The 27,075-nt window shown below is 52.1% G+C and overlaps 5 protein-coding genes across 5 annotated transcripts; all 5 read right to left on the bottom strand.

Moving 5' to 3' along the window:
- Positions 1-580: 580 nt before the first annotated feature.
- LOC131557831 (inositol 1,4,5-trisphosphate receptor-interacting protein-like 1) lies at positions 581-4,486 on the bottom strand. Its single transcript, XM_058805298.1, has 3 exons — positions 2,847-4,486; positions 1,142-1,265; positions 581-586 (listed from the first exon to the last, which is right to left on the bottom strand). The coding sequence occupies exons 1-3, from the start codon at positions 4,418-4,420 to the stop codon at positions 581-583; spliced, it is 1,704 nt and encodes a 567-aa protein (XP_058661281.1). The 5' UTR covers positions 4,421-4,486.
- A 3,635-nt stretch (positions 4,487-8,121) lies between these two features.
- On the bottom strand, positions 8,122-12,264 carry LOC131557830 (inositol 1,4,5-trisphosphate receptor-interacting protein-like 1). The gene is made up of 3 exons (XM_058805297.1): positions 12,229-12,264; positions 11,701-11,778; positions 8,122-9,798 (listed from the first exon to the last, which is right to left on the bottom strand). Exons 1-3 carry the CDS (start codon positions 12,262-12,264, stop codon positions 8,122-8,124), a joined length of 1,791 nt encoding a protein of 596 aa, XP_058661280.1.
- A 1,134-nt stretch (positions 12,265-13,398) lies between these two features.
- Positions 13,399-15,042, bottom strand: LOC131557827 (inositol 1,4,5-trisphosphate receptor-interacting protein-like 1). Its single transcript, XM_058805295.1, has one exon. The coding sequence runs from the start codon at positions 14,974-14,976 to the stop codon at positions 13,399-13,401; it is 1,578 nt and encodes a 525-aa protein (XP_058661278.1). The 5' UTR covers positions 14,977-15,042.
- Positions 15,043-18,695: 3,653 nt separating this feature from the next.
- Positions 18,696-20,339, bottom strand: LOC131557825 (inositol 1,4,5-trisphosphate receptor-interacting protein-like 1). Its single transcript, XM_058805293.1, has one exon. The coding sequence runs from the start codon at positions 20,271-20,273 to the stop codon at positions 18,696-18,698; it is 1,578 nt and encodes a 525-aa protein (XP_058661276.1). The 5' UTR covers positions 20,274-20,339.
- Positions 20,340-23,992: 3,653 nt separating this feature from the next.
- LOC131557822 (inositol 1,4,5-trisphosphate receptor-interacting protein-like 1) lies at positions 23,993-25,636 on the bottom strand. Its single transcript, XM_058805288.1, has one exon. The coding sequence runs from the start codon at positions 25,568-25,570 to the stop codon at positions 23,993-23,995; it is 1,578 nt and encodes a 525-aa protein (XP_058661271.1). The 5' UTR covers positions 25,571-25,636.
- Positions 25,637-27,075: the final 1,439 nt, after the last annotated feature.

Below are 27,075 nucleotides of genomic sequence, written 5' to 3'. Positions count from 1 at the left end.
CCACTTGTGGACCAGGCCTCTGGAGAGCACTCCTTTTTTCTACTCCAGAAAGAGTTTCCCAGCACAATTGTTCTGCATTAGAAAGATGTCTTTTAGGTGACCAGTTCCAGATAGATTGGTCTGTCTTTCTGTGCATAAACAGGCACAGCTACACAGACTGCAGGGATGAACCGCCATCTAAGAGTCGCAGGCTGCTATTGTAGCTCTTCCCCCTGATTCCTACCCAAAAATGCTCAACCCCATCAGCACCATCATTAAGCTCTAGACAGGTGGAACCCCGCCTTACATAAAGGGTGACCCCAGCGCCCCCCCCTTCCCTGCCTGTGTCTTCTGCAGGGTTACAAAGATATAAACCAGAGGGCTATTGTGGTGGTCAGCAGCTTGCCTGAAGGCCTCACGCTTTCATTTCATCCTAATTTTAGAACTGAAGCAGAAGTAATTCTATAAGTACTTTAATGATGAAACTTAACCAGTGTGGACCGTTAGGGAGCAGGCCCGGACCGTTGGGGACACCAGCAGCTATTGGCTGTTTGACCGAGTGGCAACTGCTTCAACCAATGTGGACTGACCAGGCAGACATTCAGATCTGCAAAGGAAGAGAGCACTCAATAAAAGTTGCTTGCTGTGCATGAAGCTTGGTGCGTGTGTATGGTGCCATTCCTGCCTCCACAATCAAAGTGGCAGAGGGGTTCCATACAGTAGGAAACTGGAAAAGTCTTGTTCCTTCCGAGTACCTCAGGCAGTGGGGGAAGGAAGAGGGTGATGCACCTGGGAATTAGGATAAAAAAGGAGGCTGCTGCCTTGTCCTGGGTCTCAAGAAATCGAGACACCCCAAGGGGAAATGTCCCTTGGCCTCTCCCTTTATTCCAATACTATTACAGGACTCCTCTGTGTCCTCCCTGGAGATAACCTCTGGCGTTGTGAAGTTTGTTCCCCACAGGGACACACCCTACTCTTTCAGTGCTCATTCTCCAGCTCTTCTCTGCTTTCTAACACATCTAGAAGCCCGTGTCCTTGCTGCTGCACGGATCTCCCACGGCTCTCTGCCAGCAGCACTCCAGAGCTCCCAGCTCCAGCTGGCAGGGCCTCAGCGCCTGCCCTGTGCCCTCCCGCCCTGACGGCCACACCAGGCCCTGCTTGCCGTCCTCATGGTGGCACTCCTGGCCCCAGCGTTCTCCAAGGCCTTCTCCGGGGGCACCTTCTTGCGGCCTTTCACTCTCTGCACCAGGCCCAGCAGAGACCTGAGAGTGGCAGTGGACAAGGGCCTGCAGGGACAGCACCAGGCCCAGTGGCTTCCCTCTGACAGTGGGCCGGCTTGGGCTGGAGATGCACAAGAAATTCTTGCCTCTCAGGCTGCTCAGGCCCTTGCCTACACACACTGCCCACAGCAGCTGTGGCTGCCCCATCCCTGGCAGCGTTCCAAGCCAGGCTGGACGGGGTCTGAAACAAGCGGGCCCAGGAGAAGGTGTCCCTGCCCTTGGCAGCAGGGTTGCAACAAGACCATTTTTAAGCATCCTTCCAAGGGAGGCACTTCTGGCCTTCTGTGGTCGCAGGGGCCGCGGTCAACTGGACTTAATTTCTGATTAGAACCAATTCACCACTGCAAGTATGGCCAATTTCAAGGAGACTCTTCACAAGCTCAGATTCACAACTTGTCGCTTTTACCTACACTACAGGTCTGGTTGAGGTCAATAAAGTCTTGCATGATCCAGGTTCTGGAATCTTGTCCTTTATTGAATCAAGAGCAACGAAATTTCCAGGTTGCTACTCATAAAAGCACTAACTATAGAACATAGTTGTGTGTCCCCAGCAGACAGAGACACGATATATGTCTTTACTACTACATTAAAAAAAACTCTTATATATTAAACTCCTTATATATACAATATAAAATTTATAATTGCTACGTATGATATAAATGTATCAATTTTTTGGAAATTTTAAAATAACATGTTTTCATCCATATAAGATATAAGTGTCCTATGAGCATTAATACGTATCACAACTTAGAGTGACGCTAAATATTGGCTATATTGCATTCTTTAAACAAAATTACATATTTGACCCTTTAGAATAATTTCTTCTCATGATATAATAGTTACATAATTCATGTAGTTGACAATATTTATATTATTCCATTGGCTTTTATGATATTTTACTATTATATATGATAATTGATAAGCTTTCTAGCATATAATATGTACACAGGGGATATATATACACAAATTAACAACCTAGATCTTTACATATACAAAGTATCAGGTCAGCTCCAACACAGTTGGTACAATGCTGACCTGAAGGATTCCCATGAGGGAAGAAGGAGAAACAACCTCCATTCAGCAATCCCAAACATTGCCCAGGGATTGTGGAGTCTCCCTCCCCAGAGAGAGAGAGTCAACAACCTTGATCCGAACGCAATCCTTTGTAGTGTAGAGCGGGAAGACCTGCCGGGAGCACCCCTGAAGCAAATGATGCCACCAGTGGTCCTTTCAAACATTCCCTCATCTGAGATTCTGAGATTCGTGTCTCGGCACAAGATGAAGCCCTCAGAGGGAAAATGGACTCAAAGAAAGAGGTGGGGGAATAATAGCATTTCCTTGTGCATGTTCCTTGATCTTTGGAGCCAACCTGGTCATCACTGGATGCAGTGCTGGGGAGGCTCTTGAGACCACACTGCTGCTGCTGCTGCTGCTGCTGCTGATGGCATAGTGCTGCTACGCAGCGTTTTCCCTTCCCTCTCCGAAACCTACCTTCTCCCTTCTTTTCCCATCTCTCCTGAGAACTGGTTCTCTGCCACCCGGTGTGAGCCTCACAAGCACAGCTCTGTGCAGGAGAACCTCTTTCACTGTTCATTTCTAAGGATCCGTTTGAACCAATGCTGCAGATCCATGTACTGGTTCATTGCCTGAGAGTGGGCAACGGGATCCATCACCAGGTCATGGAAGAGATTGCGTGACCTGGCCATTAGGACCTCTGGGGGCAAGCGGATGCCCTCAGGAAGCCTCTGGTTGCCCACAATGAAGTGATTGAGGCGTCTCCTTTCCACACACGTGCGCAGGCTCTCGCTGATATCCATCAGCCGGCTCACAAAATGTCTCCTGCGCCACTGTGACGCGGGCAAGATGCTCAGGAGGTGCATGACAATGGTCTTGATGGTATAGGTGGAAAAGCCTAAGCCCAGCTGAAGACGAGTGAAGAACTGCAGGCATTTCAGGTGCAAGCTGTCAGGGGGAGCCTGCCTGGCGATGTACCTGAAGAACTTCATCTCGGCCACAGCGTAGCTCTCTGGCCAGATTGTGCTGGAGGTGTGGGCTTGCCTAGGCTGGCTGCTCACAAAGACGTCTGAGTTGCCTTGCCGCACCCCAAAGAGGATCTCGATCCGGTAGCTTTCTCTGCCGTTGGTCACCTTGAACTGGCAGGAGCGTCTGGGGGGCAGCAGCACTAAATGCCAACTGTGTGACTCAAGCAAAGCCGGCCAGATTGCTCTCACCAGCTGGTAGAACCAGCGGGCAGTTTTCTCCACGTCCAGGTAGGAGCCCGTGCACAGGGTATGAAGGAGGCTGGGATCCTGATGCCTCCTCAGCTCCTCCTCAGGGTGGTGCAGGAAGCACAGCATGTGCTCACCCTGCTGCTCACTCGTGCAGGTGCACTCCTGCTGCACGCGGATGTGGAAGTTCCTCAAGCGCCTCTGCCATGCAGTGCCCAGCTCTAGGTGGAAGCTGTGCCCTCGAGGAGGTGTCATGGGTATGAGCACCTGGTACACAACATCCTGCTCACGGGGACTCCAACCTTCGAAGGCACTGCCCACCCCAATGGCTCCTTGCAGCACCGGATAGAAACTGTTGGACAAGACCCGTCGAAAATAAATTGCAAAATGCTCCATCAGGGTTCTTGTCCACATGCATCCTCCCTGCAGGTCCTGCACAGGCCACTGTACGCGCTCCATTATGATTCTTCCAAAGTTGTCGGCACGATCACGGAATTCTTGCACTTGATTTCCAACGTCATTGACGTTTGCTGCATTGGCAGCTTCATTGCCAGCTTCATTGGCAGCAGCATTGTCGACATCCTCTGCACGGCCATCATCACTGTCGTCTTCCTCCACCTCCATTTCATTGTCTCCTTCATCTTCATTTCCAAAGTCTTCTTCATGTGCATGCACATTTTCAACCTCCTCTTCATTTACACCATCATGTGCTTCTCCTTGCTCCTCTGTCCTCAGGCTCCCTTTCCTCCACATATACCACAGTGCCAAGAGAAGGAGCAGGAGCCCAGCAAGAGCCCAGAGCTGCCAGTGCTGCCGGGCAGAGGAGAGCAGGTCTCCCCAGGCCAAGACACCCTGCTTCAGCAGGACCAGCTGCTCCACCTCCCGCTGCAGACGAATCTTCTCCTCTTCCTGGAGCTTGGCACGCACCTCCATTCGCAGACGTGTCACCTCGTCCAAGCCATCACCCACGGGCTGTGGGTACTGGACTAAACTTGGCAAGAGCAAGAGCCACAATACCCAGGTATCCATGGTCTGCAGGAGGATGGAGAGAAGGCCTTGAGAGGGAGGGGCTGAGAGGGAGGCAGCTGGCAGCAGGGATTGTGGGGGGCAGCAGGGACAGGAATTCCAGGGATCTGGGAGCAGGAAGCACAGGACCCCAGAGAGCTGGCAAGCAGCCAGGCCCGTTCCGCTGCCCAAGCAGCAGCAGCAGCAGCAGCAGCAGCAGCAGCAGCAGCAGCAGCACGGTGTCCTGCCCAAGGCTGGGCCATGAGGGGCTGTTCCTGGATGCAGGGGGAAAAGCCAGCCCCGGGTACTGCGTTTCTGCCCCGGCCCTTATCCCTAGCCCAGCCTCCCCACCATGTGTGCACTCACCGCTTGCCCAAGCAATACAGGGCCAGCGTTACCTGCTGGGGCCTTGTATAGCTGCCCCCATTTGTGACATGGCCCCGTGATGTCATGGACGTCACAGTACACCACAGCCAGCCCAGCCCCACCCTTTGTCCCCACCCCAGCTCAGACTGTCGCAGGGGCCCTGGGGTACCGGTTAAGGCAGCCTTTGAGTGAATCTTCTTCAAAGAACCTCTCTTGGCCCTTCTCTTGTCTTTTTTCTCAGCTGCCCTCCACTGGCAATCTCATAGATATCCATGTTGGAAGGCACTCTTGAGGATCACGGAGTCAAAGCCTTGACTCCATGCTGAGCTTCAGTTAAATCTCTGAGTCTATAAAAGCTGCACTTTGGTTTCAGCCCTGCTGCTTTTCTGAAGAATGAGCATGACAGCATCCTCCTGGCTTCCCCACACCACTTGTGGACCAGGCCTCTGGAGAGCACTCCTTTTTTCTACTCCAGAAAGAGTTTCCCAGCACAATTGTTCTGCATTAGAAAGATGTCTTTTAGGTGACCAGTTCCAGATAGATTGGTCTGTCTTTCTGTGCATAAACAGGCACAGCTACACAGACTGCAGGGATGAACCGCCATCTAAGAGTCGCAGGCTGCTATTGTAGCTCTTCCCCCTGATTCCTACCCAAAAATGCTCAACCCCATCAGCACCATCATTAAGCTCTAGACAGGTGGAACCCCGCCTTACATAAAGGGTGACCCCAGCGCCCCCCCCTTCCCTGCCTGTGTCTTCTGCAGGGTTACAAAGATATAAACCAGAGGGCTATTGTGGTGGTCAGCAGCTTGCCTGAAGGCCTCACGCTTTCATTTCATCCTAATTTTAGAACTGAAGCAGAAGTAATTCTATAAGTACTTTAATGATGAAACTTAACCAGTGTGGACCGTTAGGGAGCAGGCCCGGACCGTTGGGGACACCAGCAGCTATTGGCTGTTTGACCGAGTGGCAACTGCTTCAACCAATGTGGACTGACCAGGCAGACATTCAGATCTGCAAAGGAAGAGAGCACTCAATAAAAGTTGCTTGCTGTGCATGAAGCTTGGTGCGTGTGTATGGTGCCATTCCTGCCTCCACAATCAAAGTGGCAGAGGGGTTCCATACAGTAGGAAACTGGAAAAGTCTTGTTCCTTCCGAGTACCTCAGGCAGTGGGGGAAGGAAGAGGGTGATGCACCTGGGAATTAGGATAAAAAAGGAGGCTGCTGCCTTGTCCTGGGTCTCAAGAAATCGAGACACCCCAAGGGGAAATGTCCCTTGGCCTCTCCCTTTATTCCAATACTATTACAGGACTCCTCTGTGTCCTCCCTGGAGATAACCTCTGGCGTTGTGAAGTTTGTTCCCCACAGGGACACACCCTACTCTTTCAGTGCTCATTCTCCAGCTCTTCTCTGCTTTCTAACACATCTAGAAGCCCGTGTCCTTGCTGCTGCACGGATCTCCCACGGCTCTCTGCCAGCAGCACTCCAGAGCTCCCAGCTCCAGCTGGCAGGGCCTCAGCGCCTGCCCTGTGCCCTCCCGCCCTGACGGCCACACCAGGCCCTGCTTGCCGTCCTCATGGTGGCACTCCTGGCCCCAGCGTTCTCCAAGGCCTTCTCCGGGGGCACCTTCTTGCGGCCTTTCACTCTCTGCACCAGGCCCAGCAGAGACCTGAGAGCGGCAGTGGACAAGGGCCTGCAGGGACAGCACCAGGCCCAGTGGCTTCCCTCTGACAGTGGGCCGGCTTGGGCTGGAGATGCACAAGAAATTCTTGCCTCTCAGGCTGCTCAGGCCCTTGCCTACACACACTGCCCACAGCAGCTGTGGCTGCCCCATCCCTGGCAGCGTTCCAAGCCAGGCTGGACGGGGTCTGAAACAAGCGGGCCCAGGAGAAGGTGTCCCTGCCCTTGGCAGCAGGGTTGCAACAAGACCATTTTTAAGCATCCTTCCAAGGGAGGCACTTCTGGCCTTCTGTGGTCGCAGGGGCCGCGGTCAACTGGACTTAATTTCTGATTAGAACCAATTCACCACTGCAAGTATGGCCAATTTCAAGGAGACTCTTCACAAGCTCAGATTCACAACTTGTCGCTTTTACCTACACTACAGGTCTGGTTGAGGTCAATAAAGTCTTGCATGATCCAGGTTCTGGAATCTTGTCCTTTATTGAATCAAGAGCAACGAAATTTCCAGGTTGCTACTCATAAAAGCACTAACTATAGAACATAGTTGTGTGTCCCCAGCAGACAGAGACACGATATATGTCTTTACTACTACATTAAAAAAAACTCTTATATATTAAACTCCTTATATATACAATATAAAATTTATAATTGCTACGTATGATATAAATGTATCAATTTTTTGGAAATTTTAAAATAACATGTTTTCATCCATATAAGATATAAGTGCCCTATGAGCATTAATACGTATCACAACTTAGAGTGACGCTAAATATTGGCTATATTGCATTCTTTAAACAAAATTACATATTTGACCCTTTAGAATAATTTCTTCTCATGATATAATAGTTACATAATTCATGTAGTTGACAATATTTATATTATTCCATTGGCTTTTATGATATTTTACTATTATATATGATAATTGATAAGCTTTCTAGCATATAATATGTACACAGGGGATATATATACACAAATTAACAACCTAGATCTTTACATATACAAAGTATCAGGTCAGCTCCAACACAGTTGGTACAATGCTGACCTGAAGGATTCCCATGAGGGAAGAAGGAGAAACAACCTCCATTCAGCAATCCCAAACATTGCCCAGGGATTGTGGAGTCTCCCTCCCCAGAGAGAGAGAGTCAACAACCTTGATCCGAACGCAATCCTTTGTAGTGTAGAGCGGGAAGACCTGCCGGGAGCACCCCTGAAGCAAATGATGCCACCAGTGGTCCTTTCAAACATTCCCTCATCTGAGATTCTGAGATTCGTGTCTCGGCACAAGATGAAGCCCTCAGAGGGAAAATGGACTCAAAGAAAGAGGTGGGGGAATAATAGCATTTCCTTGTGCATGTTCCTTGATCTTTGGAGCCAACCTGGTCATCACTGGATGCAGTGCTGGGGAGGCTCTTGAGACCACACTGCTGCTGCTGCTGCTGCTGATGGCATAGTGCTGCTACGCAGCGTTTTCCCTTCCCTCTCCGAAACCCACATTCTCCCTTCTTTTCCCGTCTCTCCTGAGAACTGGTTCTCTGCCACCCGGTGTGAGCCTCACAAGCACAGCTCTGTGCAGGAGAACCTCTTTCACTGCTCATTTCTAAGGATCCGTTTGAACCAATGCTGCAGATCCATGTACTGGTTCATTGCCTGAGAGTGGGCAACGGGATCCATCACCAGGTCATGGAAGAGATTGCGTGACCTGGCCATTAGGACCTCTGGGGGCAAGCGGATGCCCTCAGGAAGCCTCTGGTTGCCCACAATGAAGTGATTGAGGCGTCTCCTTTCCACACACGTGCGCAGGCTCTCGCTGATATCCATCAGCCGGCTCACAAAATGTCTCCTGCGCCACTGTGACGCAGGCAAGATGCTCAGGAGGTGCATGACAATGGTCTTGATGGTATAGGTGGAAAAGCCTAAGCCCAGCTGAAGACGAGTGAAGAACTGCAGGCATTTCAGGTGCAAGCTGTCAGGGGGAGCCTGCCTGGCGATGTACCTGAAGAACTTCATCTCGGCCACAGCGTAGCTCTCTGGCCAGATTGTGCTGGAGGTGTGGGCTTGCCTAGGCTGGCTGCTCACAAAGACGTCTGAGTTGCCTTGCCGCAGCCCAAAGAGGATCTCGATCCGGTAGCTTTCTCTGCCGTTGGTCACCTTGAACTGGCAGGAGCGTCTGGGGGGCAGCAGCACTGAATGCCAACTGTGTGACTCAAGCAAAGCCGGCCAGATTGCTCTCACCAGCTGGTAGAACCAGCGGGCAGTTTTCTCCACGTCCAGGTAGGAGCCCGTGCACAGGGTATGAAGGAGGCTGGGATCCTGATGCCTCCTCAGCTCCTCCTCAGGGTGGTGCAGGAAGCACAGCATGTGCTCACCCTGCTGCTCGCTCGTGCAGGTGCACTCCTGCTGCACGCGGATGTGGAAGTTCCTCAAGCGCCTCTGCCATGCAGTGCCCAGCTCTAGGTGGAAGCTGTGCCCTCGAGGAGGTGTCATGGGTATGAGCACCTGGTACACAACATCCTGCTCACGGGGACTCCAACCTTCGAAGGCACTGCCCACCCCAATGGCTCCTTGCAGCACCGGATAGAAACTGTTGGACAAGACCCGTCGAAAATAAATTGCAAAATGCTCCATCAGGGTTCTTGTCCACATGCATCCTCCCTGCAGGTCCTGCACAGGCCACTGTACGCGCTCCATTATGATTCTTCCAAAGTTGTCGGCACGATCACGGAATTCTTGCACTTGATTTCCAACGTCATTGACGTTTGCTGCATTGGCAGCTTCATTGCCAGCTTCATTGGCAGCAGCATTGTCGACATCCTCTGCACGGCCATCATCACTGTCGTCTTCCTCCACCTCCATTTCATTGTCTCCTTCATCTTCATTTCCAAAGTCTTCTTCATGTGCATGCACATTTTCAACCTCCTCTTCATTTACACCATCATGTGCTTCTCCTTGCTCCTCTGTCCTCAGGCTCCCTTTCCTCCACATATACCACAGTGCCAAGAGAAGGAGCAGGAGCCCAGCAAGAGCCCAGAGCTGCCAGTGCTGCCGGGCAGAGGAGAGCAGGTCTCCCCAGGCCAAGACACCCTGCTTCAGCAGGACCAGCTGCTCCACCTCCCGCTGCAGATGAATCTTCTCCTCTTCCTGGAGCTTGGCACGCACCTCCACTCGCAGACGTGTCACCTCGTCCAAGCCATTACCCACGGGCTGTGGGTACTGGACTAAACTTGGCAAGAGCAAGAGCCACAATACCCAGGTATCCATGGTCTGCAGGAGGATGGAGAGAAGGCCTTGAGAGGGAGGGGCTGAGAGGGAGGCAGCTGGCAGCAGGGATTGTGGGGGGCAGCAGGGACAGGAATTCCAGGGATCTGGGAGCAGGAAGCACAGGACCCCAGAGAGCTGGCAAGCAGCCAGGCCCGTTCCGCTGCCCAAGCAGCAGCAGCAGCCGCAGCAGCAGCAGCAGCAGCAGCAGCACGGTGTCCTGCCCAAGGCTGGGCCATGAGGGGCTGTTCCTGGATGCAGGGGGAAAAGCCAGCCCCGGGTACTGCGTTTCTGCCCCGGCCCTTATCCCTAGCCCAGCCTCCCCACCATGTGTACACTCACCGCTTGCCCAAGCAATACAGGGCCAGCGTTACCTGCTGGGGCCTTGTATAGCTGCCCCCATTTGTGACATGGCCCCGTGATGTCATGGACGTCACAGTACACCACAGCCAGCCCAGCCCCACCCTTTGTCCCCACCCCAGCTCAGACTGTCGCAGGGGCCCTGGGGTACCGGTTAAGGCAGCCTTTGAGTGAATCTTCTTCAAAGAACCTCTCTTGGCCCTTCTCTTGTCTTTTTTCTCAGCTGCCCTCCACTGGCAATCTCATAGATATCCATGTTGGAAGGCACTCTTGAGGATCACGGAGTCAAAGCCTTGACTCCATGCTGAGCTTCAGTTAAATCTCTGAGTCTATAAAAGCTGCACTTTGGTTTCAGCCCTGCTGCTTTTCTGAAGAATGAGCATGACAGCATCCTCCTGGCTTCCCCACACCACTTGTGGACCAGGCCTCTGGAGAGCACTCCTTTTTTCTACTCCAGAAAGAGTTTCCCAGCACAATTGTTCTGCATTAGAAAGATGTCTTTTAGGTGACCAGTTCCAGATAGATTGGTCTGTCTTTCTGTGCATAAACAGGCACAGCTACACAGACTGCAGGGATGAACCGCCATCTGAGTCGCAGGCTGCTATTGTAGCTCTTCCCCCTGATTCCTACCCAAAAATGCTCAACCCCATCAGCACCATCATTAAGCTCTAGACAGGTGGAACCCCGCCTTACATAAAGGGTGACCCCAGCGCCCCCCCCTTCCCTGCCTGTGTCTTCTGCAGGGTTACAAAGATATAAACCAGAGGGCTATTGTGGTGGTCAGCAGCTTGCCTGAAGGCCTCACGCTTTCATTTCATCCTAATTTTAGAACTGAAGCAGAAGTAATTCTATAAGTACTTTAATGATGAAACTTAACCAGTGTGGACCATTAGGGAGCAGGCCCGGACCGTGGGGGACACCAGCAGCTATTGGCTGTTTGACCGGGTGGCAACTGCTTTAACCAATGTGGACTGACCAGGCAGACATTCAGATCTGCAAAGGAAGAGAGCACTCAATAAAAGTTGCTTGCTGTGCATGAAGCTTGGTGCGTGTGTATGGTGCCATTCCTGCCTCCACAATCAAAGTGGCAGAGGGGTTCCATACAGTAGGAAACTGGAAAAGTCTTGTTCCTTCCGAGTACCTCAGGCAGTGGGGGAAGGAAGAGGGTGATGCACCTGGGAATTAGGATAAAAAAGGAGGCTGCGGCCTTGTCCTGGGTCTCAAGAAATCGAGACACCCCAAGGGGAAATGTCCCTTGGCCTCTCCCTTTATTCCAATACTATTACAGGACTCCTCTGTGTCCTCCCTGGAGATAACCTCTGGCGTTGTGAAGTTTGTTCCCCACAGGGACACACCCTACTCTTTCAGTGCCCATTCTCCTGCTCTTCTCTGCTTTCTAACACATCTAGAAGCCCGTGTCCTTGCTGCTGCACGGATCTCCCACGGCTCTCTGCCAGCAGCACTCCAGAGCTCCCAGCTCCAGCTGGCAGGGCCTCAGCGCCTGCCCTGTGCCCTCCCGCCCTGACGGCCACACCAGGCCCTGCTTGCCGTCCTCATGGTGGCACTCCTGGCCCCAGCGTTCTCCAAGGCCTTCTCCGGGGGCACCTTCTTGCGGCCTTTCACTCTCTGCACCAGGCCCAGCAGAGACCTGAGAGCGGCAGTGGACAAGGGCCTGCAGGGACAGCACCAGGCCCAGTGGCTTCCCTCTGACAGTGGGCCGGCTTGGGCTGGAGATGCACAAGAAATTCTTGCCTCTCAGGCTGCTCAGGCCCTTGCCTACACACACTGCCCACAGCAGCTGTGGCTGCCCCATCCCTGGCAGCGTTCCAAGCCAGGCTGGACGGGGTCTGAAACAAGCGGGCCCAGGAGAAGGTGTCCCTGCCCTTGGCAGCAGGGTTGCAACAAGACCATTTTTAAGCATCCTTCCAAGGGAGGCCCTTCTGGCCTTCTGTGGTCGCAGGGGCCGCGGTCAACTGGACTTAATTTCTGATTAGAACCAATTCACCACTGCAAGTATGGCCAATTTCAAGGAGACTCTTCACAAGCTCAGATTCACAACTTGTCGCTTTTACCTACACTACAGGTCTGGTTGAGGTCAATAAAGTCTTGCATGATCCAGGTTCTGGAATCTTGTCCTTTATTGAATCAAGAGCAACGAAATTTCCAGGTTGCTACTCATAAAAGCACTAACTATAGAACATAGTTGTGTGTCCCCAGCAGACAGAGACACGATATATGTCTTTACTACTACATTAAAAAAAACTCTTATATATTAAACTCCTTATATATACAATATAACATTTATAATTGCTACGTATGATATAAATGTATCAATTTTTTGGAAATTTTAAAATAACATGTTTTCATCCATATAAGATATAAGTGCCCTATGAGCATTAATACGTATCACAACTTAGAGTGACGCTAAATATTGGCTATATTGCATTCTTTAAACAAAATTACATATTTGACCCTTTAGAATAATTTCTTCTCATGATATAATAGTTACATAATTCATGTAGTTGACAATATTTATATTATTCCATTGGCTTTTATGATATTTTACTATTATATATGATAATTGATAAGCTTTCTAGCATATAATATGTACACAGGGGATATATATACACAAATTAACAACCTAGATCTTTACATATACAAAGTATCAGGTCAGCTCCAACACAGTTGGTACAATGCTGACCTGAAGGATTCCCATGAGGGAAGAAGGAGAAACAACCTCCATTCAGCAATCCCAAACATTGCCCAGGGATTGTGGAGTCTCCCTCCCCAGAGAGAGAGAGTCAACAACCTTGATCCGAACGCAATCCTTTGTAGTGTAGAGCGGGAAGACCTGCCGGGAGCACCCCTGAAGCAAATGATGCCACCAGTGGTCCTTTCAAACATTCCCTCATCTGAGATTCTGAGATTCGTGTCTCGGCACAAGATGAAGCCCTCAGAGGGAAAATGGACTCAAAGAAAGAGGTGGGGGAATAATAGCATTTCCTTGTGCATGTTCCTTGATCTTTGGAGCCAACCTGGTCATCACTGGATGCAGTGCTGGGGAGGCTCTTGAGACCACACTGCTGCTGCTGCTGCTGCTGCTGATGGCATAGTGCTGCTACGCAGCGTTTTCCCTTCCCTCTCCGAAACCCACATTCTCCCTTCTTTTCCCGTCTCTCCTGAGAACTGGTTCTCTGCCACCCGGTGTGAGCCTCACAAGCACAGCTCTGTGCAGGAGACCCTCTTTCACTGCTCATTTCTAAGGATCCGTTTGAACCAATGCTGCAGATCCATGTACTGGTTCATTGCCTGAGAGTGGGCAACGGGATCCATCACCAGGTCATGGAAGAGATTGCGTGACCTGGCCATTAGGACCTCTGGGGGCAAGCGGATGCCCTCAGGAAGCCTCTGGTTGCCCACAATGAAGTGATTGAGGCGTCTCCTTTCCACACACGTGCGCAGGCTCTCGCTGATATCCATCAGCCGGCTCACAAAATGTCTCCTGCGCCACTGTGACGCGGGCAAGATGCTCAGGAGGTGCATGACAATGGTCTTGATGGTATAGGTGGAAAAGCCTAAGCCCAGCTGAAGACGAGTGAAGAACTGCAGGCATTTCAGGTGCAAGCTGTCAGGGGGAGCCTGCCTGGCGATGTACCTGAAGAACTTCATCTCGGCCACAGCGTAGCTCTCTGGCCAGATTGTGCTGGAGGTGTGGGCTTGCCTAGGCTGGCTGCTCACAAAGACGTCTGAGTTGCCTTGCCGCAGCCCAAAGAGGATCTCGATCCGGTAGCTTTCTCTGCCGTTGGTCACCTTGAACTGGCAGGAGCGTCTGGGGGGCAGCAGCACTAAATGCCAACTGTGTGACTCAAGCAAAGCCGGCCAGATTGCTCTCACCAGCTGGTAGAACCAGCGGGCAGTTTTCTCCACGTCCAGGTAGGAGCCCGTGCACAGGGTATGAAGGAGGCTGGGATCCTGATGCCTCCTCAGCTCCTCCTCAGGGTGGTGCAGGAAGCACAGCATGTGCTCACCCTGCTGCTCACTCGTGCAGGTGCACTCCTGCTGCACGCGGATGTGGAAGTTCCTCAAGCGCCTCTGCCATGCAGTGCCCAGCTCTAGGTGGAAGCTGTGCCCTCGAGGAGGTGTCATGGGTATGAGCACCTGGTACACAACATCCTGCTCACGGGGACTCCAACCTTCGAAGGCACTGCCCACCCCAATGGCTCCTTGCAGCACCGGATAGAAACTGTTGGACAAGACCCGTCGAAAATAAATTGCAAAATGCTCCATCAGGGTTCTTGTCCACATGCATCCTCCCTGCAGGTCCTGCACAGGCCACTGTACGCGCTCCATTATGATTCTTCCAAAGTTGTCGGCACGATCACGGAATTCTTGCACTTGATTTCCAACGTCATTGACGTTTGCTGCATTGGCAGCTTCATTGCCAGCTTCATTGGCAGCAGCATTGTCGACATCCTCTGCACGGCCATCATCACTGTCGTCTTCCTCCACCTCCATTTCATTGTCTCCTTCATCTTCATTTCCAAAGTCTTCTTCATGTGCATGCACATTTTCAACCTCCTCTTCATTTACAACATCATGTGCTTCTCCTTGCTCCTCTGTCCTCAGGCTCCCTTTCCTCCACATATACCACAGTGCCAAGAGAAGGAGCAGGAGCCCAGCAAGAGCCCAGAGCTGCCAGTGCTGCCGGGCAGAGGAGAGCAGGTCTCCCCAGGCCAAGACACCCTGCTTCAGCAGGACCAGCTGCTCCACCTCCCGCTGCAGACGAATCTTCTCCTCTTCCTGGAGCTTGGCACGCACCTCCATTCGCAGACGTGTCACCTCGTCCAAGCCATCACCCACGGGCTGTGGGTACTGGACTAAACTTGGCAAGAGCAAGAGCCACAATACCCAGGTATCCATGGTCTGCAGGAGGATGGAGAGAAGGCCTTGAGAGGGAGGGGCTGAGAGGGAGGCAGCTGGCAGCAGGGATTGTGGGGGGCAGCAGGGACAGGAATTCCAGGGATCTGGGAGCAGGAAGCACAGGACCCCAGAGAGCTGGCAAGCAGCCAGGCCCGTTCCGCTGCCCAAGCAGCAGCAGCCGCAGCAGCAGCAGCAGCCGCAGCAGCAGCAGCAGCAGCAGCAGCAGCACGGTGTCCTGCCCAAGGCTGGGCCATGAGGGGCTGTTCCTGGATGCAGGGGGAAAAGCCAGCCCCGGGTACTGCGTTTCTGCCCCGGCCCTTATCCCTAGCCCAGCCTCCCCACCATGTGTGCACTCACCGCTTGCCCAAGCAATACAGGGCCAGCGTTACCTGCTGGGGCCTTGTATAGCTGCCCCCATTTGTGACATGGCCCCGTGATGTCATGGACGTCACAGTACACCACAGCCAGCCCAGCCCCACCCTTTGTCCCCACCCCAGCTCAGACTGTCGCAGGGGCCCTGGGGTACCGGTTAAGGCAGCCTTTGAGTGAATCTTCTTCAAAGAACCTCTCTTGGCCCTTCTCTTGTCTTTTATCTCAGCTGCCCTCCACTGGCAATCTCATAGATATCCATGTTGGAAGGCACTCTTGAGGATCACGGAGTCAAAGCCTTGACTCCATGCTGAGCTTCAGTTAAATCTCTGAGTCTATAAAAGCTGCACTTTGGTTTCAGCCCTGCTGCTTTTCTGAAGAATGAGCATGACAGCATCCTCCTGGCTTCCCCACACCACTTGTGGACCAGGCCTCTGGAGAGCACTCCTTTTTTCTACTCCAGAAAGAGTTTCCCAGCACAATTGTTCTGCATTAGAAAGATGTCTTTTAGGTGACCAGTTCCAGATAGATTGGTCTGTCTTTCTGTGCATAAACAGGCACAGCTACACAGACTGCAGGGATGAACCGCCATCTAAGAGTCGCAGGCTGCTATTGTAGCTCTTCCCCCTGATTCCTACCCAAAAATGCTCAACCCCATCAGCACCATCATTAAGCTCTAGACAGGTGGAACCCCGCCTTACATAAAGGGTGACCCCAGCGCCCCCCCCTTCCCTGCCTGTGTCTTCTGCAGGGTTACAAAGATATAAACCAGAGGGCTATTGTGGTGGTCAGCAGCTTGCCTGAAGGCCTCACGCTTTCATTTCATCCTAATTTTAGAACTGAAGCAGAAGTAATTCTATAAGTACTTTAATGATGAAACTTAACCAGTGTGGACCATTAGGGAGCAGGCCCGGACCGTGGGGGACACCAGCAGCTATTGGCTGTTTGACCGGGTGGCAACTGCTTTAACCAATGTGGACTGACCAGGCAGACATTCAGATCTGCAAAGGAAGAGAGCACTCAATAAAAGTTGCTTGCTGTGCATGAAGCTTGGTGCGTGTGTATGGTGCCATTCCTGCCTCCACAATCAAAGTGGCAGAGGGGTTCCATACAGTAGGAAACTGGAGAAGTCTTGTTCCTTCCGAGTACCTCAGGCAGTGGGGGAAGGAAGAGGGTGATGCACCTGGGAATTAGGATAAAAAAGGAGGCTGCGGCCTTGTCCTGGGTCTCAAGAAATCGAGACACCCCAAGGGGAAATGTCCCTTGGCCTCTCCCTTTATTCCAATACTATTACAGGACTCCTCTGTGTCCTCCCTGGAGATAACCTCTGGCGTTGTGAAGTTTGTTCCCCACAGGGACACACCCTACTCTTTCAGTGCCCATTCTCCTGCTCTTCTCTGCTTTCTAACACATCTAGAAGCCCGTGTCCTTGCTGCTGCACGGATCTCCCACGGCTCTCTGCCAGCAGCACTCCAGAGCTCCCAGCTCCAGCTGGCAGGGCCTCAGCGCCTGCCCTGTGCCCTCCCGCCCTGACGGCCACACCAGGCCCTGCTTGCCGTCCTCATGGTGGCACTCCTGGCCCCAGCGTTCTCCAAGGCCTTCTCCGGGGGCACCTTCTTGCGGCCTTTCACTCTCTGCACCAGGCCCAGCAGAGACCTGAGAGCGGCAGTGGACAAGGGCCTGCAGGGACAGCACCAGGCCCAGTGGCTTCCCTCTGACAGTGGGCCGGCTTGGGCTGGAGATGCACAAGAAATTCTTGCCTCTCAGGCTGCTCAGGCCCTTGCCTACACACACTGCCCACAGCAGCTGTGGCTGCCCCATCCCTGGCAGCGTTCCAAGCCAGGCTGGACGGGGTCTGAAACAAGCGGGCCCAGGAGAAGGTGTCCCTGCCCTTGGCAGCAGGGTTGCAACAAGACCATTTTTAAGCATCCTTCCAAGGGAGGCCCTTCTGGCCTTCTGTGGTCGCAGGGGCCGCGGTCAACTGGACTTAATTTCTGATTAGAACCAATTCACCACTGCAAGTATGGCCAATTTCAAGGAGACTCTTCACAAGCTCAGATTCACAACTTGTCGCTTTTACCTACACTACAGGTCTGGTTGAGGTCAATAAAGTCTTGCATGATCCAGGTTCTGGAATCTTGTCCTTTATTGAATCAAGAGCAACGAAATTTCCAGGTTGCTACTCATAAAAGCACTAACTATAGAACATAGTTGTGTGTCCCCAGCAGACAGAGACACGATATATGTCTTTACTACTACATTAAAAAAAACTCTTATATATTAAACTCCTTATATATACAATATAACATTTATAATTGCTACGTATGATATAAATGTATCAATTTTTTGGAAATTTTAAAATAACATGTTTTCATCCATATAAGATATAAGTGCCCTATGAGCATTAATACGTATCACAACTTAGAGTGACGCTAAATATTGGCTATATTGCATTCTTTAAACAAAATTACATATTTGACCCTTTAGAATAATTTCTTCTCATGATATAATAGTTACATAATTCATGTAGTTGACAATATTTATATTATTCCATTGGCTTTTATGATATTTTACTATTATATATGATAATTGATAAGCTTTCTAGCATATAATATGTACACAGGGGATATATATACACAAATTAACAACCTAGATCTTTACATATACAAAGTATCAGGTCAGCTCCAACACAGTTGGTACAATGCTGACCTGAAGGATTCCCATGAGGGAAGAAGGAGAAACAACCTCCATTCAGCAATCCCAAACATTGCCCAGGGATTGTGGAGTCTCCCTCCCCAGAGAGAGAGAGTCAACAACCTTGATCCGAACGCAATCCTTTGTAGTGTAGAGCGGGAAGACCTGCCGGGAGCACCCCTGAAGCAAATGATGCCACCAGTGGTCCTTTCAAACATTCCCTCATCTGAGATTCTGAGATTCGTGTCTCGGCACAAGATGAAGCCCTCAGAGGGAAAATGGACTCAAAGAAAGAGGTGGGGGAATAATAGCATTTCCTTGTGCATGTTCCTTGATCTTTGGAGCCAACCTGGTCATCACTGGATGCAGTGCTGGGGAGGCTCTTGAGACCACACTGCTGCTGCTGCTGCTGCTGCTGATGGCATAGTGCTGCTACGCAGCGTTTTCCCTTCCCTCTCCGAAACCCACATTCTCCCTTCTTTTCCCGTCTCTCCTGAGAACTGGTTCTCTGCCACCCGGTGTGAGCCTCACAAGCACAGCTCTGTGCAGGAGACCCTCTTTCACTGCTCATTTCTAAGGATCCGTTTGAACCAATGCTGCAGATCCATGTACTGGTTCATTGCCTGAGAGTGGGCAACGGGATCCATCACCAGGTCATGGAAGAGATTGCGTGACCTGGCCATTAGGACCTCTGGGGGCAAGCGGATGCCCTCAGGAAGCCTCTGGTTGCCCACAATGAAGTGATTGAGGCGTCTCCTTTCCACACACGTGCGCAGGCTCTCGCTGATATCCATCAGCCGGCTCACAAAATGTCTCCTGCGCCACTGTGACGCGGGCAAGATGCTCAGGAGGTGCATGACAATGGTCTTGATGGTATAGGTGGAAAAGCCTAAGCCCAGCTGAAGACGAGTGAAGAACTGCAGGCATTTCAGGTGCAAGCTGTCAGGGGGAGCCTGCCTGGCGATGTACCTGAAGAACTTCATCTCGGCCACAGCGTAGCTCTCTGGCCAGATTGTGCTGGAGGTGTGGGCTTGCCTAGGCTGGCTGCTCACAAAGACGTCTGAGTTGCCTTGCCGCAGCCCAAAGAGGATCTCGATCCGGTAGCTTTCTCTGCCGTTGGTCACCTTGAACTGGCAGGAGCGTCTGGGGGGCAGCAGCACTAAATGCCAACTGTGTGACTCAAGCAAAGCCGGCCAGATTGCTCTCACCAGCTGGTAGAACCAGCGGGCAGTTTTCTCCACGTCCAGGTAGGAGCCCGTGCACAGGGTATGAAGGAGGCTGGGATCCTGATGCCTCCTCAGCTCCTCCTCAGGGTGGTGCAGGAAGCACAGCATGTGCTCACCCTGCTGCTCACTCGTGCAGGTGCACTCCTGCTGCACGCGGATGTGGAAGTTCCTCAAGCGCCTCTGCCATGCAGTGCCCAGCTCTAGGTGGAAGCTGTGCCCTCGAGGAGGTGTCATGGGTATGAGCACCTGGTACACAACATCCTGCTCACGGGGACTCCAACCTTCGAAGGCACTGCCCACCCCAATGGCTCCTTGCAGCACCGGATAGAAACTGTTGGACAAGACCCGTCGAAAATAAATTGCAAAATGCTCCATCAGGGTTCTTGTCCACATGCATCCTCCCTGCAGGTCCTGCACAGGCCACTGTACGCGCTCCATTATGATTCTTCCAAAGTTGTCGGCACGATCACGGAATTCTTGCACTTGATTTCCAACGTCATTGACGTTTGCTGCATTGGCAGCTTCATTGCCAGCTTCATTGGCAGCAGCATTGTCGACATCCTCTGCACGGCCATCATCACTGTCGTCTTCCTCCACCTCCATTTCATTGTCTCCTTCATCTTCATTTCCAAAGTCTTCTTCATGTGCATGCACATTTTCAACCTCCTCTTCATTTACAACATCATGTGCTTCTCCTTGCTCCTCTGTCCTCAGGCTCCCTTTCCTCCACATATACCACAGTGCCAAGAGAAGGAGCAGGAGCCCAGCAAGAGCCCAGAGCTGCCAGTGCTGCCGGGCAGAGGAGAGCAGGTCTCCCCAGGCCAAGACACCCTGCTTCAGCAGGACCAGCTGCTCCACCTCCCGCTGCAGACGAATCTTCTCCTCTTCCTGGAGCTTGGCACGCACCTCCATTCGCAGACGTGTCACCTCGTCCAAGCCATCACCCACGGGCTGTGGGTACTGGACTAAACTTGGCAAGAGCAAGAGCCACAATACCCAGGTATCCATGGTCTGCAGGAGGATGGAGAGAAGGCCTTGAGAGGGAGGGGCTGAGAGGGAGGCAGCTGGCAGCAGGGATTGTGGGGGGCAGCAGGGACAGGAATTCCAGGGATCTGGGAGCAGGAAGCACAGGACCCCAGAGAGCTGGCAAGCAGCCAGGCCCGTTCCGCTGCCCAAGCAGCAGCAGCCGCAGCAGCAGCAGCAGCCGCAGCAGCAGCAGCAGCAGCAGCAGCAGCACGGTGTCCTGCCCAAGGCTGGGCCATGAGGGGCTGTTCCTGGATGCAGGGGGAAAAGCCAGCCCCGGGTACTGCGTTTCTGCCCCGGCCCTTATCCCTAGCCCAGCCTCCCCACCATGTGTGCACTCACCGCTTGCCCAAGCAATACAGGGCCAGCGTTACCTGCTGGGGCCTTGTATAGCTGCCCCCATTTGTGACATGGCCCCGTGATGTCATGGACGTCACAGTACACCACAGCCAGCCCAGCCCCACCCTTTGTCCCCACCCCAGCTCAGACTGTCGCAGGGGCCCTGGGGTACCGGTTAAGGCAGCCTTTGAGTGAATCTTCTTCAAAGAACCTCTCTTGGCCCTTCTCTTGTCTTTTTTCTCAGCTGCCCTCCACTGGCAATCTCATAGATATCCATGTTGGAAGGCACTCTTGAGGATCACGGAGTCAAAGCCTTGACTCCATGCTGAGCTTCAGTTAAATCTCTGAGTCTATAAAAGCTGCACTTTGGTTTCAGCCCTGCTGCTTTTCTGAAGAATGAGCATGACAGCATCCTCCTGGCTTCCCCACACCACTTGTGGACCAGGCCTCTGGAGAGCACTCCTTTTTTCTACTCCAGAAAGAGTTTCCCAGCACAATTGTTCTGCATTAGAAAGATGTCTTTTAGGTGACCAGTTCCAGATAGATTGGTCTGTCTTTCTGTGCATAAACAGGCACAGCTACACAGACTGCAGGGATGAACCGCCATCTAAGAGTCGCAGGCTGCTATTGTAGCTCTTCCCCCTGATTCCTACCCAAAAATGCTCAACCCCATCAGCACCATCATTAAGCTCTAGACAGGTGGAACCCCGCCTTACATAAAGGGTGACCCCAGCGCCCCCCCCTTCCCTGCCTGTGTCTTCTGCAGGGTTACAAAGATATAAACCAGAGGGCTATTGTGGTGGTCAGCAGCTTGCCTGAAGGCCTCACGCTTTCATTTCATCCTAATTTTAGAACTGAAGCAGAAGTAATTCTATAAGTACTTTAATGATGAAACTTAACCAGTGTGGACCGTTAGGGAGCAGGCCCGGACCGTGGGGGACACCAGCAGCTATTGGCTGTTTGACCGGGTGGCAACTGCTTCAACCAATGTGGACTGACCAGGCAGACATTCAGATCTGCAAAGGAAGAGAGCACTCAATAAAAGTTGCTTGCTGTGCATGAAGCTTGGTGCGTGTGTATGGTGCCATTCCTGCCTCCACAATCAAAGTGGCAGAGGGGTTCCATACAGTAGGAAACTGGAGAAGTCTTGTTCCTTCCGAGTACCTCAGGCAGTGGGGGAAGGAAGAGGGTGATGCACCTGGGAATTAGGATAAAAAAGGAGGCTGCGGCCTTGTCCTGGGTCTCAAGAAATCGAGACACCCCAAGGGGAAATGTCCCTTGGCCTCTCCCTTTATTCCAATACTATTACAGGACTCCTCTGTGTCCTCCCTGGAGATAACCTCTGGCGTTGTGAAGTTTGTTCCCCACAGGGACACACCCTACTCTTTCAGTGCCCATTCTCCTGCTCTTCTCTGCTTTCTAACACATCTAGAAGCCCGTGTCCTTGCTGCTGCACGGATCTCCCACGGCTCTCTGCCAGCAGCACTCCAGAGCTCCCAGCTCCAGCTGGCAGGGCCTCAGCGCCTGCCCTGTGCCCTCCCGCCCTGACGGCCACACCAGGCCCTGCTTGCCGTCCTCATGGTGGCACTCCTGGCCCCAGCGTTCTCCAAGGCCTTCTCCGGGGGCACCTTCTTGCGGCCTTTCACTCTCTGCACCAGGCCCAGCAGAGACCTGAGAGCGGCAGTGGACAAGGGCCTGCAGGGACAGCACCAGGCCCAGTGGCTTCCCTCTGACAGTGGGCCGGCTTGGGCTGGAGATGCACAAGAAATTCTTGCCTCTCAGGCTGCTCAGGCCCTTGCCTACACACACTGCCCACAGCAGCTGTGGCTGCCCCATCCCTGGCAGCGTTCCAAGCCAGGCTGGACGGGGTCTGAAACAAGCGGGCCCAGGAGAAGGTGTCCCTGCCCTTGGCAGCAGGGTTGCAACAAGACCATTTTTAAGCATCCTTCCAAGGGAGGCCCTTCTGGCCTTCTGTGGTCGCAGGGGCCGCGGTCAACTGGACTTAATTTCTGATTAGAACCAATTCACCACTGCAAGTATGGCCAATTTCAAGGAGACTCTTCACAAGCTCAGATTCACAACTTGTCGCTTTTACCTACACTACAGGTCTGGTTGAGGTCAATAAAGTCTTGCATGATCCAGGTTCTGGAATCTTGTCCTTTATTGAATCAAGAGCAACGAAATTTCCAGGTTGCTACTCATAAAAGCACTAACTATAGAACATAGTTGTGTGTCCCCAGCAGACAGAGACACGATATATGTCTTTACTACTACATTAAAAAAAACTCTTATATATTAAACTCCTTATATATACAATATAACATTTATAATTGCTACGTATGATATAAATGTATCAATTTTTTGGAAATTTTAAAATAACATGTTTTCATCCATATAAGATATAAGTGCCCTATGAGCATTAATACGTATCACAACTTAGAGTGACGCTAAATATTGGCTATATTGCATTCTTTAAACAAAATTACATATTTGACCCTTTAGAATAATTTCTTCTCATGATATAATAGTTACATAATTCATGTAGTTGACAATATTTATATTATTCCATTGGCTTTTATGATATTTTACTATTATATATGATAATTGATAAGCTTTCTAGCATATAATATGTACACAGGGGATATATATACACAAATTAACAACCTAGATCTTTACATATACAAAGTATCAGGTCAGCTCCAACACAGTTGGTACAATGCTGACCTGAAGGATTCCCATGAGGGAAGAAGGAGAAACAACCTCCATTCAGCAATCCCAAACATTGCCCAGGGATTGTGGAGTCTCCCTCCCCAGAGAGAGAGAGTCAACAACCTTGATCCGAACGCAATCCTTTGTAGTGTAGAGCGGGAAGACCTGCCGGGAGCACCCCTGAAGCAAATGATGCCACCAGTGGTCCTTTCAAACATTCCCTCATCTGAGATTCTGAGATTCGTGTCTCGGCACAAGATGAAGCCCTCAGAGGGAAAATGGACTCAAAGAAAGAGGTGGGGGAATAATAGCATTTCCTTGTGCATGTTCCTTGATCTTTGGAGCCAACCTGGTCATCACTGGATGCAGTGCTGGGGAGGCTCTTGAGACCACACTGCTGCTGCTGCTGCTGCTGCTGATGGCATAGTGCTGCTACGCAGCGTTTTCCCTTCCCTCTCCGAAACCCACATTCTCCCTTCTTTTCCCGTCTCTCCTGAGAACTGGTTCTCTGCCACCCGGTGTGAGCCTCACAAGCACAGCTCTGTGCAGGAGACCCTCTTTCACTGCTCATTTCTAAGGATCCGTTTGAACCAATGCTGCAGATCCATGTACTGGTTCATTGCCTGAGAGTGGGCAACGGGATCCATCACCAGGTCATGGAAGAGATTGCGTGACCTGGCCATTAGGACCTCTGGGGGCAAGCGGATGCCCTCAGGAAGCCTCTGGTTGCCCACAATGAAGTGATTGAGGCGTCTCCTTTCCACACACGTGCGCAGGCTCTCGCTGATATCCATCAGCCGGCTCACAAAATGTCTCCTGCGCCACTGTGACGCGGGCAAGATGCTCAGGAGGTGCATGACAATGGTCTTGATGGTATAGGTGGAAAAGCCTAAGCCCAGCTGAAGACGAGTGAAGAACTGCAGGCATTTCAGGTGCAAGCTGTCAGGGGGAGCCTGCCTGGCGATGTACCTGAAGAACTTCATCTCGGCCACAGCGTAGCTCTCTGGCCAGATTGTGCTGGAGGTGTGGGCTTGCCTAGGCTGGCTGCTCACAAAGACGTCTGAGTTGCCTTGCCGCAGCCCAAAGAGGATCTCGATCCGGTAGCTTTCTCTGCCGTTGGTCACCTTGAACTGGCAGGAGCGTCTGGGGGGCAGCAGCACTAAATGCCAACTGTGTGACTCAAGCAAAGCCGGCCAGATTGCTCTCACCAGCTGGTAGAACCAGCGGGCAGTTTTCTCCACGTCCAGGTAGGAGCCCGTGCACAGGGTATGAAGGAGGCTGGGATCCTGATGCCTCCTCAGCTCCTCCTCAGGGTGGTGCAGGAAGCACAGCATGTGCTCACCCTGCTGCTCACTCGTGCAGGTGCACTCCTGCTGCACGCGGATGTGGAAGTTCCTCAAGCGCCTCTGCCATGCAGTGCCCAGCTCTAGGTGGAAGCTGTGCCCTCGAGGAGGTGTCATGGGTATGAGCACCTGGTACACAACATCCTGCTCACGGGGACTCCAACCTTCGAAGGCACTGCCCACCCCAATGGCTCCTTGCAGCACCGGATAGAAACTGTTGGACAAGACCCGTCGAAAATAAATTGCAAAATGCTCCATCAGGGTTCTTGTCCACATGCATCCTCCCTGCAGGTCCTGCACAGGCCACTGTACGCGCTCCATTATGATTCTTCCAAAGTTGTCGGCACGATCACGGAATTCTTGCACTTGATTTCCAACGTCATTGACGTTTGCTGCATTGGCAGCTTCATTGCCAGCTTCATTGGCAGCAGCATTGTCGACATCCTCTGCACGGCCATCATCACTGTCGTCTTCCTCCACCTCCATTTCATTGTCTCCTTCATCTTCATTTCCAAAGTCTTCTTCATGTGCATGCACATTTTCAACCTCCTCTTCATTTACAACATCATGTGCTTCTCCTTGCTCCTCTGTCCTCAGGCTCCCTTTCCTCCACATATACCACAGTGCCAAGAGAAGGAGCAGGAGCCCAGCAAGAGCCCAGAGCTGCCAGTGCTGCCGGGCAGAGGAGAGCAGGTCTCCCCAGGCCAAGACACCCTGCTTCAGCAGGACCAGCTGCTCCACCTCCCGCTGCAGACGAATCTTCTCCTCTTCCTGGAGCTTGGCACGCACCTCCATTCGCAGACGTGTCACCTCGTCCAAGCCATCACCCACGGGCTGTGGGTACTGGACTAAACTTGGCAAGAGCAAGAGCCACAATACCCAGGTATCCATGGTCTGCAGGAGGATGGAGAGAAGGCCTTGAGAGGGAGGGGCTGAGAGGGAGGCAGCTGGCAGCAGGGATTGTGGGGGGCAGCAGGGACAGGAATTCCAGGGATCTGGGAGCAGGAAGCACAGGACCCCAGAGAGCTGGCAAGCAGCCAGGCCCGTTCCGCTGCCCAAGCAGCAGCAGCCGCAGCAGCAGCAGCAGCCGCAGCAGCAGCAGCAGCAGCAGCAGCAGCACGGTGTCCTGCCCAAGGCTGGGCCATGAGGGGCTGTTCCTGGATGCAGGGGGAAAAGCCAGCCCCGGGTACTGCGTTTCTGCCCCGGCCCTTATCCCTAGCCCAGCCTCCCCACCATGTGTGCACTCACCGCTTGCCCAAGCAATACAGGGCCAGCGTTACCTGCTGGGGCCTTGTATAGCTGCCCCCATTTGTGACATGGCCCCGTGATGTCATGGACGTCACAGTACACCACAGCCAGCCCAGCCCCACCCTTTGTCCCCACCCCAGCTCAGACTGTCGCAGGGGCCCTGGGGTACCGGTTAAGGCAGCCTTTGAGTGAATCTTCTTCAAAGAACCTCTCTTGGCCCTTCTCTTGTCTTTTTTCTCAGCTGCCCTCCACTGGCAATCTCATAGATATCCATGTTGGAAGGCACTCTTGAGGATCACGGAGTCAAAGCCTTGACTCCATGCTGAGCTTCAGTTAAATCTCTGAGTCTATAAAAGCTGCACTTTGGTTTCAGCCCTGCTGCTTTTCTGAAGAATGAGCATGACAGCATCCTCCTGGCTTCCCCACACCACTTGTGGACCAGGCCTCTGGAGAGCACTCCTTTTTTCTACTCCAGAAAGAGTTTCCCAGCACAATTGTTCTGCATTAGAAAGATGTCTTTTAGGTGACCAGTTCCAGATAGATTGGTCTGTCTTTCTGTGCATAAACAGGCACAGCTACACAGACTGCAGGGATGAACCGCCATCTAAGAGTCGCAGGCTGCTATTGTAGCTCTTCCCCCTGATTCCTACCCAAAAATGCTCAACCCCATCAGCACCATCATTAAGCTCTAGACAGGTGGAACCCCGCCTTACATAAAGGGTGACCCCAGCGCCCCCCCCTTCCCTGCCTGTGTCTTCTGCAGGGTTACAAAGATATAAACCAGAGGGCTATTGTGGTGGTCAGCAGCTTGCCTGAAGGCCTCACGCTTTCATTTCATCCTAATTTTAGAACTGAAGCAGAAGTAATTCTATAAGTACTTTAATGATGAAACTTAACCAGTGTGGACCGTTAGGGAGCAGGCCCGGACCGTGGGGGACACCAGCAGCTATTGGCTGTTTGACCGGGTGGCAACTGCTTTAACCAATGTGGACTGACCAGGCAGACATTCAGATCTGCAAAGGAAGAGAGCACTCAATAAAAGTTGCTTGCTG

This window comes from Ammospiza caudacuta, chromosome 5 (assembly GCF_027887145.1).
Source record: "Ammospiza caudacuta isolate bAmmCau1 chromosome 5, bAmmCau1.pri, whole genome shotgun sequence".
Lineage (NCBI taxonomy): Eukaryota > Metazoa > Chordata > Aves > Passeriformes > Passerellidae > Ammospiza > Ammospiza caudacuta.
Note: the sequence above shows the minus strand (reverse complement) of the source record. Positions and strands in the feature narration are given on the sequence as shown.